The sequence below is a fragment of the Neopsephotus bourkii genome, unplaced genomic scaffold (genome assembly GCF_033783945.1).
Source record: "Neopsephotus bourkii isolate Nb327-2 ecotype Australia unplaced genomic scaffold, CSIRO-AGI_Nbou_v1 NB_318, whole genome shotgun sequence".
In the NCBI taxonomy this organism is placed as follows: Eukaryota; Metazoa; Chordata; class Aves; order Psittaciformes; family Psittacidae; genus Neopsephotus; species Neopsephotus bourkii.
In genome coordinates, this window is record NW_026900826.1 from 4,753,840 (window position 1) to 4,771,614 (window position 17,775).

The following is a 17,775-nucleotide window of genomic DNA, read 5'->3' on the forward strand; positions in this document are numbered from 1 at the left end:
AACAAGATACATTAATTGCATCCCCTCCAACCTCATGTTAAAAATGATCTTTCGGATGCTCTTTCATTCACGTTGACTCCTTTAAGTCTCCCTGATGATTCTTTTTCTTTCTTGACAAACCTAAGTGATTTTGTGCCACCATCAAATCTTGCCACCTGCCAGCCCATCTTGGCACTCTGGAGTTTAGGATGGAGTCTGTTAACAACCAGTGCTATCTTTCTGGCATGAAAACCTGAATATTTATCCTCACCCTTATTTTCTCACAGCCAATTTCCGTTTCCATTGTGGTCACATAGCTGGGAACACTGCTTGGTTTATGTACGATTTTACAACCCAAATAAAGGACTCCATAGACCAGGACAGTGTATGCTCCCCTTTATGGCAGCAAGTCAAGCTGCACTGTAATACTATCTTGTAAGAGGGCTCTACAAGAATTGAAAAGCAAACCCAGCCATGCATCACCACTGTGTATGGCTGTACCACAGCAGCAGGAGCCATCACCCAGACATGAAATGAACGCTCTGACCAGCAGCCACCAGGCTGTCCGCAGCACAGAGGAGCTGCACGTGATGGCAGTTCTGACCTGCACAAATTTCACCACCACGTTCTGAAGCACAGCCTGTGCCAAAATGCTATTTTAATGTTTGATGGCAAATTTGAGCTGTCAGTTCAGGTTCAGCTGTAAGCTGCAGCTTTTTATCCCTCAAGTGTAACGGTATCACCACAGAAGCACTTACCACTTAAAAGGGCTACCTACAGAAAAGGAATGTGAAGTAATTGGTCAGAAACCCATTAGCACCAACTCTTAAGAGATTACTCTGAGAGCCCAGATTGACCACAGCACCCCAGCTAGGAAGGTTCACCTTCGTGCACAGCTTGAAGTGTACAACTGGGCTCAGCAACTGCAGTTCAAGTGGGTACAACTGGGCAGCTATGATCCGTCTTCAACACAAACTACAAAGCCATGTATTTTAGGGCAACCTTAATGCATGCTTTCCATGTAAAGAAAAAACTCCAAAGTCATTTTAATATAAAATGTTTTTATTGTTTTTGAAAACATTTAAAAAACAATTTTTGAGCACTTTCAATAAAAAAAATAACTGAAATGCTACTGCAATATTCAACTACTGTAGTTTCAGCAGTACAACAGACAATAAAACACTGGGGAAGAGGGGAGAAACTGGATTTCCTGCACTAAATGAAAACGTGGAACAGGGATTTTAGTTTCCTTACGGTGCAGTAAATAAAGCACAGTATAGTACAAGACTATTATATGAACCTCAGATGCACTGCACAAGAAACGCTTTCCTTCTTTTCAGTTCAGAAGTCAGTGCTTATTGCAATTATTTGCAAATTATTTACTTCATGAATTCTTATCATGATAAAATGATGCAAAATGTTTTTTCAACACCAGAACAATAAAAAATAATCCAAGAAAGGAACATATTCAACAAGAACTAAGCTGAATTAGTTAACATAAAAAAGTAAATAACTTGTGAATAACTATGCTCACCTGGTTAACACTGAACCAGTTCAATACAGCAAAAGAATAACAAAAATAAAAGTGGTTACAGGAATATATCTAGTACTGTACAAGATTAAGTCATTAACACTCATGCACGTTTTGTGATCATGTATTAACATGGTGAAGCAAACTAAACTTAATTTTTCCTGCTGTAATATTCTCATGTAAGAGAATAATAGAAATATCTCATTGAGATCAATGCACATTGCTACATAAGACAATTTCACCTGTCACTTTTAATGACATTTTGCCTTTTAATAATGAAACACATTAAAAACTTTTTTTTCTGTTTTGCCTTTTTTTTTTACTTTAATCTGTGGGCCGTATTTGTTGCATTTATCCTAAGGAATGTGCCTGCCACAGGTTCAACAGAGTTTTAGTGCAATATATGAACCCAGAAAGTTTGCTGGACTAACCAACCAACCCAATTTAAAGTGTTTGCTGCAATACTGTACACAGGGTACAAATTCACTAGGGTTTTTATACTTTAGCAAAACCTCCTATCAAAAGAATTCATTTCTCATGTTAGTAGGAAGCCAATAATGTAAACAAGGGGTCAGAACTGTCTCAAATTCTTAGTTTTGGAGTATCTGACAAGACAGGCTTCCATTTGTTAGAATCACAGATTTTTCCTTTGGGTATTGCATACTTTGGTGTGCAGTAGTGCTCTGTCTCAATGTATTGTAAAGAACTAACTAGCACTAAGTACAGGGACCTAACATCATCAATTGTAACACCAACACAAACACCTCTAAAATAATACACACCGATGTACAAAGCTGTGCCTTGGATTTTACTTGAAACAATCCTTGTTCAAATGGAACACCTCTTAAATTAAACATATCTTTGCTTCAAATCCACTGATTATAGAGTATTTCCTCTAATTAAATCACGTTAGGCCCAATGTAATGCTTGTACTTAACAATAATTTCAAACGCACTTTAAAAAACCTTTGGTGAAGGCTGCATAATGTGACCGCATCAGCTTTAAATCTGCTCTTGCTGCTCTGAGAAAGGCTCTTAAAACACTACAGCAGAGCCGGGCAAAAACTGGTGCCCCCCAAGCCCACCTCAGTCTCGGTGTCAGCGACCCGGAGGCGAGGCCAGCCCAACAGCTCATGCAGACACATGAGTTGCTGCAGCACCGGCACTCGTGGCCTCTCGCGCCGCTCTCCATCGGAAGGTAGGTTTGCCTATTCACAGTAGTGCTGGCACTTCCCACAGGGTCAGGGAAAACAACCCGAAGCAAGCAAAGGTAAGAGGATGTTCAGCACATCTCTGGCAAAAGGCCACGGGCAGGTTCAGAACTCAAGCCCTGCCTTCAGCAACTTTAGTCTCCAAGAAAAATGGCTCAAGCCTTACTGGCAGACACCTGGCAAGGTAACAAGCAGAAGGGTACCATGCAGGTTTTAGTCTCTGCCCCATTTCCTTAACAAAACTTAAAACTTGGTCTTATACAAAGCAAACCCCACTATCACACATCCACATGCTTCAAGGAGAGAACTGAACTCTCCAAGTTTGTTCTTGACAAAGTGGCAAAACTTGAGATGCAAGCACAGTGAAATCAGGCCCCATAAGGTGCTACAGCTTGGCACAACTGTTTGTCCCTGCAGAAGAGGCCATAGACTGGTGATGAATTGAGGCAAGAGCAAGAGAAGCCATGGTACACCAGCACCTCAAGTGCCAGTGCAGCTGCACAAGTTGAATCAGCACCGCCAAAAAATGGACCAGTACTCAAGTCATCAGCAAAAAGTTAAGAAACAGAAAACCACCAGGACACTTCAAAAAACACTGATCACCTGAAAAATCTGAGCATCTTCCCCTTAAATAAATCCGGGGGGCTCATAGTGCCTCCCCCTTCATAAATCCATGATCACTTAGTCAAAGAAGTGATGCAAAAGAGGAAAATGTTTCTGCTCTGCTTTCTGTTTAACGTGTTAGTTCACAGGAGAGAAAATCAGTTTTATTCTAAGCTCAAGGCATGGCACCCCTTACAAGAACCATCTCTTTTGTAAAAGCTTGCTTCTGCAATTCCTCCTCCTAGCATCAGGGCCGTGGCCAGTTAAGTACCTGTCTCTTTTGACCATTACAGAGACCCATGCCATGCTGGAAAAACAAAAGCTCTTTTGTTTGGTTCAGGTGAAGGAGTCCATCTGAAGCCTAAATCTCATTCTCCAGAGGGTCAGCGAAGGACCTGTAAACAACTTCCAAGCAAAAATCAGATCCACCAGTCCTGTCAAATCATTTCTGAAAACGGAACCCAGGCTCCTAAACCAGTACTTTTAAAAGCAAGATCACTTCTTACTGTGTGTCTGTAAAGTGCCTGGCAGTATTATGGCTCTGTATGAAATAGTTTTAGATCAACCACATTTTCTAATATTTTAATTATCTTTTGTTTTAAAAAGAAAAAAAAAGAGCAAGAAAAGCAGAAAGGCTCAACCTACCGAAACACAGAGACAAGACCAGCTCCCTACAGCCTCCACTAGGTTAGGAAAGAGCAAACTTAACAAACACATCTTTTAAAATAGTATTTTAATGAGCTCCAGCAGCTCTTCTTCTTTAAAAAACGAGGGAAAGTATCACGTTCCTTCCCTAGCATTGATAAATAGTTAAACAGAACCTACCGCTTTAAAATAGGGTCTTATACCTAGATTAAATCTCAGTGCTCAAAATCTTTTCTCATTAATTTTACCTAATATAAAAACACTGAAGCGAGAACTCAAATATCAAGTATGTCATGAATATTAATGGATAAAATAACGACATAGATTTATTTCTCTTAAATAAAAAAATTTAGTGCATCTTTCTTTTTCCTTGATCGTTCCTGTTAGTTTCTCCTATCTCTGTGTTTTACCAGCGATGCCGATGGCACCAGTGCTGCAGAGATTGCCCACAGTTCACCGCTGAGCAGTGCTCAAGACAGCTACACGATGATCAGGCACCTGCATGTCAGTCACCCAGCTCACTTGTACCCACGCCCTGCACCTATCTGCAGGCACACTGCATTTCAAACCTGAAAGACAACGGTCAGTAAGGATCATCTACTCAGAAGTAAGAAGCAACGCAAAGTCTGGCAAGCCTATTGACTTCCAACCTTCCCAAAGCCTCAACCACAGCTGCCACTGCTGGCTGGCCATCAACTACTTCTTTATTTGCTACAGTGAGAAATGTTGAACGGGAAACACTATAAAACTCCAATTTTAACACTGGCTCCTTGACAGCCCATCACCTTCAGAGATTGGTTTAAAATTGGTAAGACTGCCTTCTCCCTGCTGAAGAATGAGCAACAGGTACAGCAAACTTGTTTAAAAATGCCACAATACATAGCAAGTGTTTCTGCTGCGGGAGGCACTTCCATTAAGACAAATACAATACGTCTGTCTCTTAGATACAGTGTGCTACATACATACTATAAAACAAGATTAACCCAACATTTCAACAGCAGGGTGATCCTTGCTCTCCATCCACTCAAAACCTGATGCAGTCATTGAGTTAATGGATTCATTGCAGATTTGTTGAAACAAGGGGTCATTTTTTAATTCCTCCAGTGTAGCATCATCGTCTTGTCCCTGCTGACGACCTGGATCAAACAGTAGATTTGTGTCTAAAGTATTCAGATCGTTAATGCTGCCTGAGAGCTCGGAAGACAACCTGATGTCGCTGGAAAAGACAGATGCAACGTTATTGAGATCTGATGCCACCTGATTCACCAGCTGCTGGTTTGTTGGCAGACTGTCCTCCCCTAAAATGTCTTTTACAGCGCTGCTAAAATCTAACTGCTGCTCTCCGATGTCTGATTGTGCTTGGTTATCTCCGGAAGAAAAACTGATCTGATCGGTGCTGCTGTTTTTTGTGAGGTAATTTGGTGTTTGGAATTCATAAACCGAAGTGCTGGAACTGATCATATTTTGTGGGTTGGCACTAGGGAAAGCGGCGGATGTCTCTAAAATCTGAGTGAGATTCATCCTGGCCGTGTAATTTGAGGGCATGTTGTTCATTCCCAAACCTCTCACTGCATCATCACTGTCAGAATCAAGTTTGTTTAACAACACATTGGTTATTTTCTTAGTGTTTGTTTGTTTCTGGAGAGACGGGAAGGCCGTCTGCATCATCACAGTCAAAGGGACTGACTGGCTTCTCTGCGCTATGTTATTGGCACTGGTGTCTGCATGGATATTAGCAAATACATTGTGAACTTCAGGAGTCACTGGACTTCCAAAAGGTGTCGGGTTAGAGCGTGGTATATTTGAAACAGGGTAAACAGTGCTTCCACTGAGATTCCGCTGGCGATGGACAGCAGGGCTCACGCTCCGGCATCTCAGACTGTTGTTGAGAGAGGAACCGGTTCCTTTGTTGTCCAAAGGAGCAGGAACAGCAAAGCCCTCTTGCTTGGTGGTGCTGCTGACAGGAGCTGCCTGGTGCTGCACAGGGGAAACAGGAGTCACCCGACCAAAGTGAGGATCGTGGTGGCGCGGCTGGGACTGGTATGACTGGCCAGGAACAGCAAAAGCGTGAGGTTTCCTGAAGCGATCTTCCACCAGCTCCTGATAGCTCGTAAGGATGCCGTGGTTTGCAACCGACGAGTTGCTAACGCCACTGTAGCCATTATTCATCCACTCAAGCTTGGTTTTGTCAGGATGGGTAGCCATAGGCCGCTGCATTGGCTTCACAGGGCTACTTGATATAATGCTGGCATCGTGGTAAGCCATGCTGGAGCTGATGGGAGTAAATGCAAACGGGTTTCTGCATTCCACAGGACTTGGAGGAACGCTGCTGCTGCAGTTGGAATGCGGCGTGCCGATGGGCGTATGCCGGCTGCTTCCTAGAGCACTGTCTACAGGAGTCGTCTGAGCCAGCCTCGAACAGGGGCTCTCTCGGGACATGTTCTGAGACCCAGCGATCATTTCGGAGGTGGGTGTTGGAGTCGGGGTCGGGGTGGGAGTCGGGGTCGGCGTGGGGGTAGGAGTGTGAATGGGAGTGCTGTTGTTATGGATCGAATGGTAGAAGTGCGTGCTGCTTGGATGAGATGACACAGGAGCTCCTTGAGCGGCAGTCTGACTCTGAAGCGCCATTCCTAGACAGCCACCATAAGGATGGGAGTTATTCATGGACATCTGCTCCTCCATGAGCACCAGCTCCTCCACAATGCTGTCCTGGGTAAGGTCATCATCGAATGAGAAGAAGTTGTCGTTTGACTGCGGGACTGTATGCTCAAACTCTTTCAGCTCCGACTGCAGAGGTAACTGATTTGAAGGCTGTGCTTGTATTTGACCCAAGGAGGAGTCCTGAATCTGGCTCTGTAACTGCTGGTTGTACACATCCTGCTGCATTCCTTCACAGTCCACTGGCTCCCATGCCGATTCCTGTAAGTCACTAGAGCCAGAGTGCCCTGCAATGGTCATAACACTGATGTCTTGCTGCTGTTCACAATTCACAGATGCAAAGTCGGAGGTTTTGGTGATATGGTGCCACGTATTTGGGTTAAAGCTGCCATCAGATTTTGAATCATTTTCTATGATAAATAAGTTTCCTTCCAATTTTACTTTTATATCTGGAGATGATGCTGATGCAAGCTGCTGTACTAAAGCAGAATCACTGGTATTTAAATTGGTGCTCAAAGAAAAGTCTGTTGCTAAGTTGGCAGCAGCAGAAGGTACAGGTACCTTCACAGTTATGCTGCTGGGAACTTGAGCAAGTGTTGCTGTATTGTCACTGCTGGCTAATGATCCAGCCTTCGGAGACTTCTTAACACTGTTTGCTTTTTGACTCTCCACAGCTTCACCAGCTGAAAGCTGCTCCACCAGTGGTTTCTTTACAGGTGGTACCTGGGAATCCTGAAGCGTACAAGGTTGTCGCTTTCTTGGACTTTTAGTGCATGTTTTGTCTTTAATCGTAGACTCACCAGTAGGAGGTGAACCGATGCTGGTGCTGGACATGTTCTGACTGGCAACCGAGACCTTTATAGTGCTTTGATTATTGCCTGCTGAAGAAACTGGTGTGATCTCATCAGACTGTGTTTTATATTTGGTCCCTGCTTCTTCAGCTCCCTGATCACAGCCCTTATCTGGTTTTGTCTCCACAACATCATCAACTGAAACCTTCAAGGTTGCAACCTCAAAATTGATTAGTTGAGCAGGAGGCAGGTCAGGGGTTGCCTTTACGGATTTAGACACACCAGAGCTCTCTTGGCCCTGTACCGAGTTCTCATCCAGCAATGCTTCAGGTTCCATTTTGACCTTGACCGCAGGTGCAGCTGCGACAGTGCTAGGCTTGGATCCTGGAGACTGAAGTGAAACAACAGATCCGTTTTTGATCTGTGGACCAGTCCTCCCTTCTTCTGCTGCTCCTGCATTACTGCTACCTGAAGGCGTCTGTTTGACGGGCACACTACTGCTGCTTGGGGCAAGAGATATTGCTGTCATTTTTACCACATTTAAGGAATTCACATGTGGAGCTGGCACAACAGTCTTGATTGGGCTACTGGTGAAGAGCACCGTTGTGGGAGAGCGGATGGTGAGAGCACTGGTGTTTGCTGGTTTCGGTAAGATCTGTGGGTAGCGATGCCGGGCAGAGCGGTCACCAACTGGGCTGGCGGGAACGTTCTGGGGAGTCTTTGGTGGCTGCTTGACTGATTGCATGTGCTGAGTGACCACCTGAACGTTGAGCGGCAGGACCTTGCTATCAGACGATCCCATAGGGCTTGGGGACGTCACCAACTGCCTGGTCCTTGGCACCTGTACAGAGAGAAGCAAGTGTGGCAATGAAGTAAGGAAGTCCCCAAAGCCCACGGACCACCTCACCCCCAAGCTTTCAAAGGTGAAGGACAACACAGCTCAATACACAAAAGCTAGTAAATGTCACTCTGAAACAAAACAAGCTCTTCAATTATATACAAGACAATTTCTATTTGTCTGCTTAAAGATGAGTAGACAGATACATGGCTTCAGTTTGTAATGCATGAGGCACTGGTCTACACACTAGTCTGCTCTTCTGCTAATGAAAGGGTCATTCTCATACAATCCTTCACCACAAGGAACAAAAAGACAGACGTAGAAAGGTTAAAGAAGAGAGGATGTGTTCAAAACACTGCTCATTGTTAGGGTTTCAAGAACGGGTTAAATACAAACCTATTATGGGGCAGAAAAATTGGCTTACCTACTGAAATCTACAATAGAGCTAACAACTTAATATCCAAATAACCTTTCCCACTGCTGCCAGCCCAGTTTTGTATGGCTGAACGACAAAGATGCTCCATACTGCAGATATTCATGCAAAAGTAAAACTGCTGCTGTCAACACATGCACTGAGCCCACAGAAGGCAATCTAGATTCCACAGTGAGGCTCAGTGACCCACACGTCTAGTGTCAGCTCTCTCATCTGGTTAAACTTTATCTCAAGGGCAATTATTCCCACATATAACCTTAACTATTGCTAGCAGAAATCCCACTGCCAATGACTTCAAAGATGAACTTGGCCTATGCTATGTGATCAGAATTCTGTTGCCTCCATATCAATCCTGTAACTCATGTGGCATAACACAGTCACTGGGACACGAGAAGCATCAATGGACCCAAGCCTCTGAATGGAATTGGTTCTTATATCCCACTGACACCCCTGCTCAGTTACTGGTGATTTACAACCCTTTCGTAAGGTGGTTTCTCTACAGGACTGCTGGAGAACGTTACCGGTATTGGGCTGGGGACAGCTGCCACAACAATGCCAATAGGCGGAGGAGACAGAATTGCAGGACTTCCATTAGATATACTGGTCACGCCGTTGGTTGCGCTGCCTTCTGTTTTCTTTGCTGGAGACTCTCCTGGCAAAGGAGACTGCAGTTTCTGTTCTTGCTGCTTCTTCTGGATCTTACGCTGCAGCTGCTGCTTGGCATCAACAGGAGATGGCAGAGTTTTCACTTGCGGTTGAAAGGAATTACTTTCAGCAGTAGGTATAAAAGCTGAGGGCTGGGGGATCCCTTTTATTCCTGAATAGAAAATAAGAATGAATTATAATCACACATGCCCTGTCTGCTGCAGTGCCATTTCTGTGTCTAACCACACAGAACACAAGGCAGGCATCTCCACAACCATTCTGGGAATACCCATGAGGCGTTCCCATGCACTTCAGCCTCAAATCTACTCAGTGTTTCAGGTTATTTCCACATTTGTGGCACAACCTCTGTCTGTGAGACATGCTGCTAAAACACTATGTTCTGGCACCTTATTTCCAGTAATCCTAAATCGCAACTTCTGTGTTAGCAAAACTAAAACCCGATGCATTTCGTTCAACTGACAGTAGAGGGCAGCGGATGTATTTTACATGAACCTTTAACATTCATCACCTACCGTGTTTTTGTTTTGTTACCAATGTCTAAGGCAGCTTTAAAAACAGAGAATCTTTCCAGAAACCTGCGGGTCTGTATCACGGAGGCGCAGCTCTGAGCAGCTGATATTATCTAATGGCCAAAGCATTAAACACAATGCATTTCATATGAGAACAGACCACACTAAATGGATCACATTAAAGGCCAGGCTGGAAAGGGCCTTGAGCAACCTGATCAAGTGGGAGGTGTCCCTGCCTATGGTAGGGGGTTGCAACGAGGTCCCTCAAAGCAAGTCCCTCTTGTCTTGGGACATTACCTGCTGGTGCTCCTGCCATTACTGTTAAAGCTGCCATTGACTTGGTACCGATATAGTGACTTTTCACCAGGAAACGAGCCAGTTCCAGGACTGTATCAAAAGGCTGGCTCAGCACTTTCTGGGCCCATTCGCAAACAAGCCGGCAGGCCGCAGAAACGACTTCCTCATCAGCACTTTGTAGCTGCCCAGATGGCTCTGCCCCATCCAACTACAACAAAGGAGGAAAGGTTACTTTAATTATTAAGGGTCATTAAGTCATGAAAACCAAAATAAGAGTGCAAATGATGATCAGAAACACGCAAGAAGTATGTTCATAGTGTTTCATGAAATCAGCAAAATAAAATCATAACATCAATATAATTCAAAATGAAATGCCTTAACATTAATCTGCTGCTGGTTTCTGAAGGCATTATATAGAGCTAACATGTCTGGAAGAAAACAGCAGACTCCTAATATCTGGACCATCACTAACTGATGCTTCCTGCAGCCAGAATCTTATCAACTCAGCAGGCACCACTACCCAGGAACTCCTTCTTTCACTGTGGTTCCTCTTCCCTTCCACTGACTTGCTGGTTTTGGGTGGTTTTTTTTAATATATGGTAAAACCATAGCTAAAACAGAAACAGAGTTAGAAAGATACAGCTTGTGGGTGGCAACACAGGGACAGTCTGCTTCACCTCCTAAATTAGTTTAATAGCACTGCAATTCATTCTGAACGTAAATAAAAACATCAAACAATGATTCAGAATAGCAGTATCATAAAGAAAAATCTTAAAGAACTACAGAGCTCTTCACTTTGCTTTGAAGCTGTCAGATGGAAAAACAACATAATAAATGTTAACGGGCAAAAATACATATAAATAAGCAAGTATGTGTCATACCCCATCTCCAGTTTTGTGAAAGTCAAGGTTGGGCAGTGTTGGCATATGCACAAAAGCCTTCTTCCTCAGTCCACTGTAGCAATATGTGAACAAGAATTAAGGTCTAAATAGTCCGCTTGTTAGTTTGGGGGTAAGAGGGAAGGGCAGCAATTCCTGATACCCCTCATAAGCTTTACAAGCAATCTCATCAACAGATCTAACAATTACTGTCACTAACAGTCTCAGCCAACCAGAACCAGAAGCCTGTAAATGGCTGCATTCTTGGGCATGTCCTTGGGTTTCTCCATCTACACAGAGGAGCAAGTGATGCTGGGTGAGATGAACAGAATTTGATAACTTAAGAGAACCACTAAACCACACCAAATAGTTTCAATCAGCTACTCAATATTTAAATCATGAACATGAATTCGGAGTATATACCCTTCATAAACCAAGCCTAAAACAAGATGGAGAATGCACTTCCAGAAGTTAATCACTATTAAAAATGTGCTCCCAAGCTTAAGTTTTATTTTGAGTTGTTCTTTTTTGGCTTTTTGATGAGTTTTCTGACAATTCCTTCTCCTAAGAGACTTCAATAAACTACAGAAGTTCTTCAAAACAAGATAAAGTGACTGAGGAGGACACTTCTTCCCAAGATCTCACATCATTTTTATTGCTCTGTCCCCACCCATGATACTTCTTCTGTAAAAATACGGATACAAAGACCCAGATTTGTTCTTACGCTGATGTCATCAAATCAGTAGACAAAAATGTATTCCCTCCATTACTCTTACTCACTTGTTTCTAGGTCTAAAAATCAAATCAGCCTTTTTTCCTCTCCCCAGCATTACGCTGGGAGTCCCCATACACACAAATCCTCTCCAGACTCATTTTTCATAATCTGTAAATACGTCTATATTTCTCTTTCTTACATTATGAAACTTGCATTAAGCTGGATTAAGCTTAATTACAGTTAAATAAATGTAAGGAGGCTAGATACTATGGTAAATGTGAGCTAGGGTCCCATTTAAATCATTCCGAATTAGAAACTTATGAAATAGATCTGAAAGAGATACCCTGGGTCAAGCTACAATTACAGCATTTGATTTCCTCCTTAAAACTTCTTTAGTTCGATGCAGAACATCACTACTAACTTTTGAACTCCACTGCTAGATAATCCAACACTGTATTTTATGAAACAATTTAACTGACACAGTTTCTTCATTGACTATTACATGGGAGACTTTTTCTCCTCTAGGGAAGATAAACAGTTCTGGGCTACCTGCTAACATTTAATTCCCTAAGTGCATGCTTCAAGTGAGACCTTGGCAAAGGCTGGTATTATAGCATGTCCGCATCATTACTGCTAGTTGTTCTGAGTGGTTTCTAATTAGAGCCTACAAGCTACCTTGATGCCTTTTGGCTTTTTAACAGTCTCCTTCTCTCGCTCACTGCAGTTACTCAGTCTACCCAGCACATCAGAACAGAGCAAGGGTGGATCCTGGGGGGTGCAGCAGACATCATCATGATGGTTTCTATCGATTCTTAAGGGAAGGTGTAATACTCAATTTGGAAAAGACAAAATTCTTGATGAAAAACCTACTTACTTTGAAAATCACTGCAGTTTTTTGTTTTTAATGGAACACCTCAGCATGATAAAGACGAGATAAACTGCAGTTCAGTCTCAGAAAAGGCTGAGAAATTCATAACCTTGTAGCTTCCTTTAGACTTGATTATTGCATTTTTTACATATCAAGAGCTTTCTGCCCTACACTAAAGCAGCAGAAGCACCAGTGGTATGAGCAGACTCTTTTGCACAGCATTTGCACTGAATTCTTCACACTGGCTGCCTATTAACTGCTAAATTAATCTGTCCCAAGACCTAACTGTGTGTAGTTCTGCTTGTAACAATTATGTCTAGTTACACGATGACAACATCAGTTTTTTAAGTATTTTAAGGTTTGTATTAAGTTACCGTTACCGTTAAGTGGGGTAGTGGTTTTGCATGCCCTTTGGGATGGACTATTTCTCTAACACAGGGAAGGAAGTGAATTCCAACTTTGGGCACAGGGAACAGACTCTGCAGCCAAGACACAGAGGCAGCACCTCCTAGAGGCTCTTGCTTTAAATTGCCATTCCTATCTCAGGAGGCCTGCACCATGCAGTGAGGGAGTTGTCTCCCTCCCTGACAGCAGCAAAAGGCTCAGGCTGCGCCTTCCAGTCCGAAGTGAGCTTTTGTGACAACTTCCCAGTTCCCTCTTCTCTTCCAAGCAATACTAACGGTTGAGAGGCAGTTTAATGCAATACCTGTAGCACAGATTAAGAAGGAACTTTGGCTTTACAACTAACTTTTACATTACTGGTGTGCACAAGCATAATAGAAAAGCAAATGTTCTGATAAACCTGAGCTGTACTACCAATAAAATATTAGTCACTGCACATACATAAGGCACATTCCTTTATTCCATTACTTCCCTTTGCACTAAATGATAAAGCCTCTTCGATTCCTCACTGCTGTGACAACTACTTGTCAGAAGCTAAATTTAAGCACTTGTTTCTGAAGTTGTATCTTGTAACCTTACACTACTGCAATTACTGATTTTTAAAGAACGTTGGGAAAGTGCCTGCATTTTTTGTTTAACATTACTTCTACATTTAGCTGGTAGTTAAGCCGTAACAACAGATGTTTGCCAGGCAAGTGCAGAAGTTACTGAGAAGTGTTCTAGCAAAGGATATTTTGATTTGCCTCTTGTGCCTAGACGACGGGCCTTCATATTTGGAAAGACATTTTTCATGATCTTTCCAAAGTCAGCAGCACTTAATGGGTGGTAGCCAAGATTGTCACAATAGCTCCTGCAACAAAGAGAAAGAAAGCGTGAATGGAATCGAAGTTAATACAAGAGGCCAGCCTGCATGCTAGACTCCATCAAAGGTTTTCAAAAGAAAACACTTTTAACCATCCATATTTAGAACCACATTTAACATTAATGAAGCTATCCACAACGAATTGAATGCATTAAAAATGTATAAACAGAGCTATTAATACTATAGTTTTCGCCTTGTTCTCTACTGAGTTCAAAGACAAGTCATGTGGAGACATAACAACTAGTGGCATTATCTAGAGCACAGTTAAGATTTACTCCACAACTTAGTTTGAAGCACATCATACGTTTCAATTCATTTATTTTAGGACATAATAAAAGCAGAGACACTGTTCTAGCCAGAAGTATACCTGAGTGTGGTAAGGCCTGAAATCCTGCAGGAATGTTTGAAAAGCAGTAAGAGATTTGTCAGCGTCCAGAGAAAGATTCTGCCTACACAACCTCAATTTAACAGAGCTAACCAGAACTCCATTTAATAAAACACACCTTTCCAGGGAACCAGCTTTGCCTTTGTAGGTATAACAAACACATACTGAAGGAGCTAGTCCTCTAATGACTGTAGCCAGCACTGAACTATGAGAGCTGCGTAATTATAAACATCTCTGTGTTAACAATCCTAAATTAACAGATTTCAACTGCCTCTGCAAATGCAGATCTTTGTGTGACTGAGCACGCAACCTGCTGGTACAGGGGAATAAAGCAACAAAAGGTGATTATTCTCTTAGGTTTACTTATCCTGGTAAAACGGGCACTGTTACCTGTCCTCAGTTCTCACAAACAGCTCAGGAAAATTTGTTTCAACTTCTATATAAAAAATACCCTTGAGGCAGGAACAAGAATCACTGATTTCACTGCAAAACCTGAATGCTCTGGAAAATCACAAACATGAGAAACCAGAGCAGAAACCTGGGAACTGTTCCGGCAGGTTTACCTACGCAGGAAGCGCTTAAGGCTGCACAAAGATGAGAATGCATACTGCCTTTTGTTCAAGAGCCTCGTGGCATTTCACAGATGTTACTGTGCTAAGGCCCAAAACACACACTGCCAGAGCATTTTCATGCAGATTTCCTGCAGTCACAGAGTCTGCACAAGGTAGCAATGACCTCCCTTCCTCTGAAATGTCCTACCAGCAATACACAAAACACAACCACCTCTGAAAAGGTGGCTGTGTGGGCATCAGCAGGAGAGCAGAAAAACAGTAATAACTTCATACACCACATTGCCTGCTACTCTAACCAGGTACATACACGGAAAACCACACACACACAGACACAGCAACACTCCTGAAGCAGGTCCTTCATGCCCAGTGTCACCTCTTAAAACTGGTAGCAAATAGCAATGGCATTTGCATCCAAGTAGGCCAGTTGGAATGCCTCTGCAGAAAGAAGTATGTTTCTGGAGATACTTCCACTACATTTTCTCCTTCAAAATACTAGTTATTAAAGAGCAGGTATCTGCTGCTTTTGCCTTGGTAGTATGAAAGTATCCTCTACTTGGAAAGCACCATCACAAATGTAATGATTTTTGATGATGATAAACAGCAATATTTACGCTCTTTGGTTATGACATTTCCCTGCAGTTTGCACACGCCCGCTTCCCCATCTACACGGTCACTCTGTGCCAACCAGAAGATGTTGCCTACAACTTGGTTCACAGTCAGCCATTTGTCCAGTCTCTATATGGGACATGAAGAATGTTTTTACCCAACTTCATCTCAATGCAGGTCAGTCACAGAATCTGAATTCTATGTCTCTTTGAAGTTACTACAAAGGAATACTTCTGCCTCACTGCACCCTCTTAGGAATCAGACATTGCTTTATGGGTGACAGGTATCTGTGCAGATTTGCTTTTTGGCCCTTCCATCTTTCCAGGCCCCAATAACTTCACTCGGAAAATTCCTAGAAGGTGGCTCTTTACTGCTTACTTATGCTGATTACAGGACTTTAAGTCTCAACTAGCAAGCAAAGGAGGGCTCTTTGAGTTTCTCAGCAACAGTCAGCAATGTCTTTGAAACTCAACAATGTCAGCAAAGCAAAATGAAAACCTAACCCAGCAGAACAACAGCATTAGGGGCTTACCAAACTATTGACTTCCAAGTTAAAATTATTCCCTGCATAGGAGAAAATAAATGAAAAAGGGAAAAAAGATCCATTCCTCAAGTCTAGCACATCTGTTTCAAGACATTTGCTTGCTAGGAGCAAAGCATCCAGTTACATGGTCCCCTCAAATCCATACTGGCAGCTCCTGCAAGCTTGTGATTTCTGAGCTATTATCATGTAATTTCATTTTTCAGATAGATCATCCCATGTGGCCCCTCCTCCTCCTGGCTCAGCCGAGAACCCCTCATGTCCATCTGTGGTCTCTCATTGACTTGACAACACGCACCAGGAGCCTCTTCCCTGAAGCTCTTCTCTTTGCTACTTGCACTCACTGAGCCCAGGAGCTGTTTTGCTTATTTGAAGGGTGGGTGGGAAACAGATGGGGGAGGGAAGGTCTATGCAGAGACAGGAACGACAATGGGCACGCGGTTGCTTACATTCCTTTGTACAGAGCTCCACATCATGATCATAAGAAGAAAAGGCCCCTACTTTTTTCCCTAAGATCTTAAACTTATACAGACTCAAGACACAGGTGACCCTAGGAGCACACCTGAAGTACACCTCCCACCATACAAATTAACCCAAGAGGCTGTGAAGACGATCAGGCTATGCAGCAAATGATGAAGAACTTGGCATGAAATGAAGCAAAGATCTTGGCTTATCCAATCAATCAAAAACACTGGTCTCTAAGAGTGTGTTAGAGCAAAGAACCTTAGGAAGAGGTAGGCTCTCATTAAGCTGATAATTCTAGCACAGAAATAAGCCCAAAAAAATCAGGTAAGATGGAAACCAGATGTCTGAAAACCATTTTAAGTGCAGGTCAGACTCCCAAGAGCAGCAGTAGAGGTGGGAAACAGCTGCTTTAAGTGGAGTTTGATTGGCTTTTGAAAGGAATATATAGGTAGCTGGTTATGACAGAGGACTGGATATACAATACAATAGGTCCCAGCCTGTTTCTATCGGGGAGTTTTACATGAAAACACTGATTAAGTGCTATCTAAAGACTAGTATCTTGTGTATTTTTTTTAGCAGGCATGATATTCCTGCATTATCACCCTCTTCTGTGCTGGTTTCTGAATATTCTTCTCCTAACTTGTTGGTTTACATTCTTAGAATTAGCACACATAATCTAGCATCAGAGTGGCCCAGCAGCCAGAAAAGCACGGACTAATGATTTACAGACTAAAGGAAAGACCACAGGATGACTCAAAGACCTCATAATCTATATTGAGCATATCAAGTGAATCTTCAGGGCATCAAACTTACACATGAATGACTTTCTTTCCTTGCATCACCACAGCTGAAGCAAGATAAGAGGACCCAAGTGTTTACTGAAGGCTCAACAAAGCATTTTGTGGGCAAATGGGGATTTTTATCTGCATGCCTACTGCACTTAAGACTCAAAATCCTAATTCCCTAAACTCAGCTAAATCTACACCTGGCCGCCTCCAGAAGGGTGTTTACTAACAGGGAGAAGACACCCAAATAAAACTGATTTAAAAGAAAACACTGGAAGTATCTGATGGGAGGCAACATCCATTCTCTACAGGCTACCTAGCATTAGGCAGCTCCTCCTGAGTTCCCATAGTATTTTCCAGACTATCCCACGTAAGTCCCAGAAGAAGCTGGCAGAACCGCATGTGCCAACAGAAACAAGCAGCTTCACAGCACCAACAAGAGAGGTGAACTAGCTCTCATCTACCTCCTTTCTGAAATTCAGCTGCAAGCTCTCAACCTTCCCAAGTGCTAGTGTCTTGTAGTATGCTGCATTTTT

The 17,775-nt window shown here is 42.8% G+C and overlaps 1 protein-coding gene across 3 annotated transcripts in view; it reads right to left on the bottom strand.

Annotated features, from left to right (window-relative positions):
- Positions 1-1,020: 1,020 nt before the first annotated feature.
- Positions 1,021-17,775, bottom strand: part of RFX7 (regulatory factor X7) — a 56,587-nt gene continuing 39,832 nt past the window's right edge. For all 3 annotated transcript variants that reach the window (XM_061347468.1, XM_061347467.1, XM_061347469.1), the window contains 5 exons: positions 13,753-13,873; positions 11,042-11,122; positions 10,161-10,368; positions 9,210-9,505; positions 1,021-8,258 (listed from right to left, as the gene is read on the bottom strand). In XM_061347468.1, coding sequence (XP_061203452.1) covers positions 4,947-8,258; positions 9,210-9,505; positions 10,161-10,368; positions 11,042-11,122; positions 13,753-13,873 — 4,018 coding nt within the window. In that variant the 3' untranslated portion in view covers positions 1,021-4,946. The remainder of the gene's footprint in view (positions 8,259-9,209; positions 9,506-10,160; positions 10,369-11,041; positions 11,123-13,752; positions 13,874-17,775) is intronic.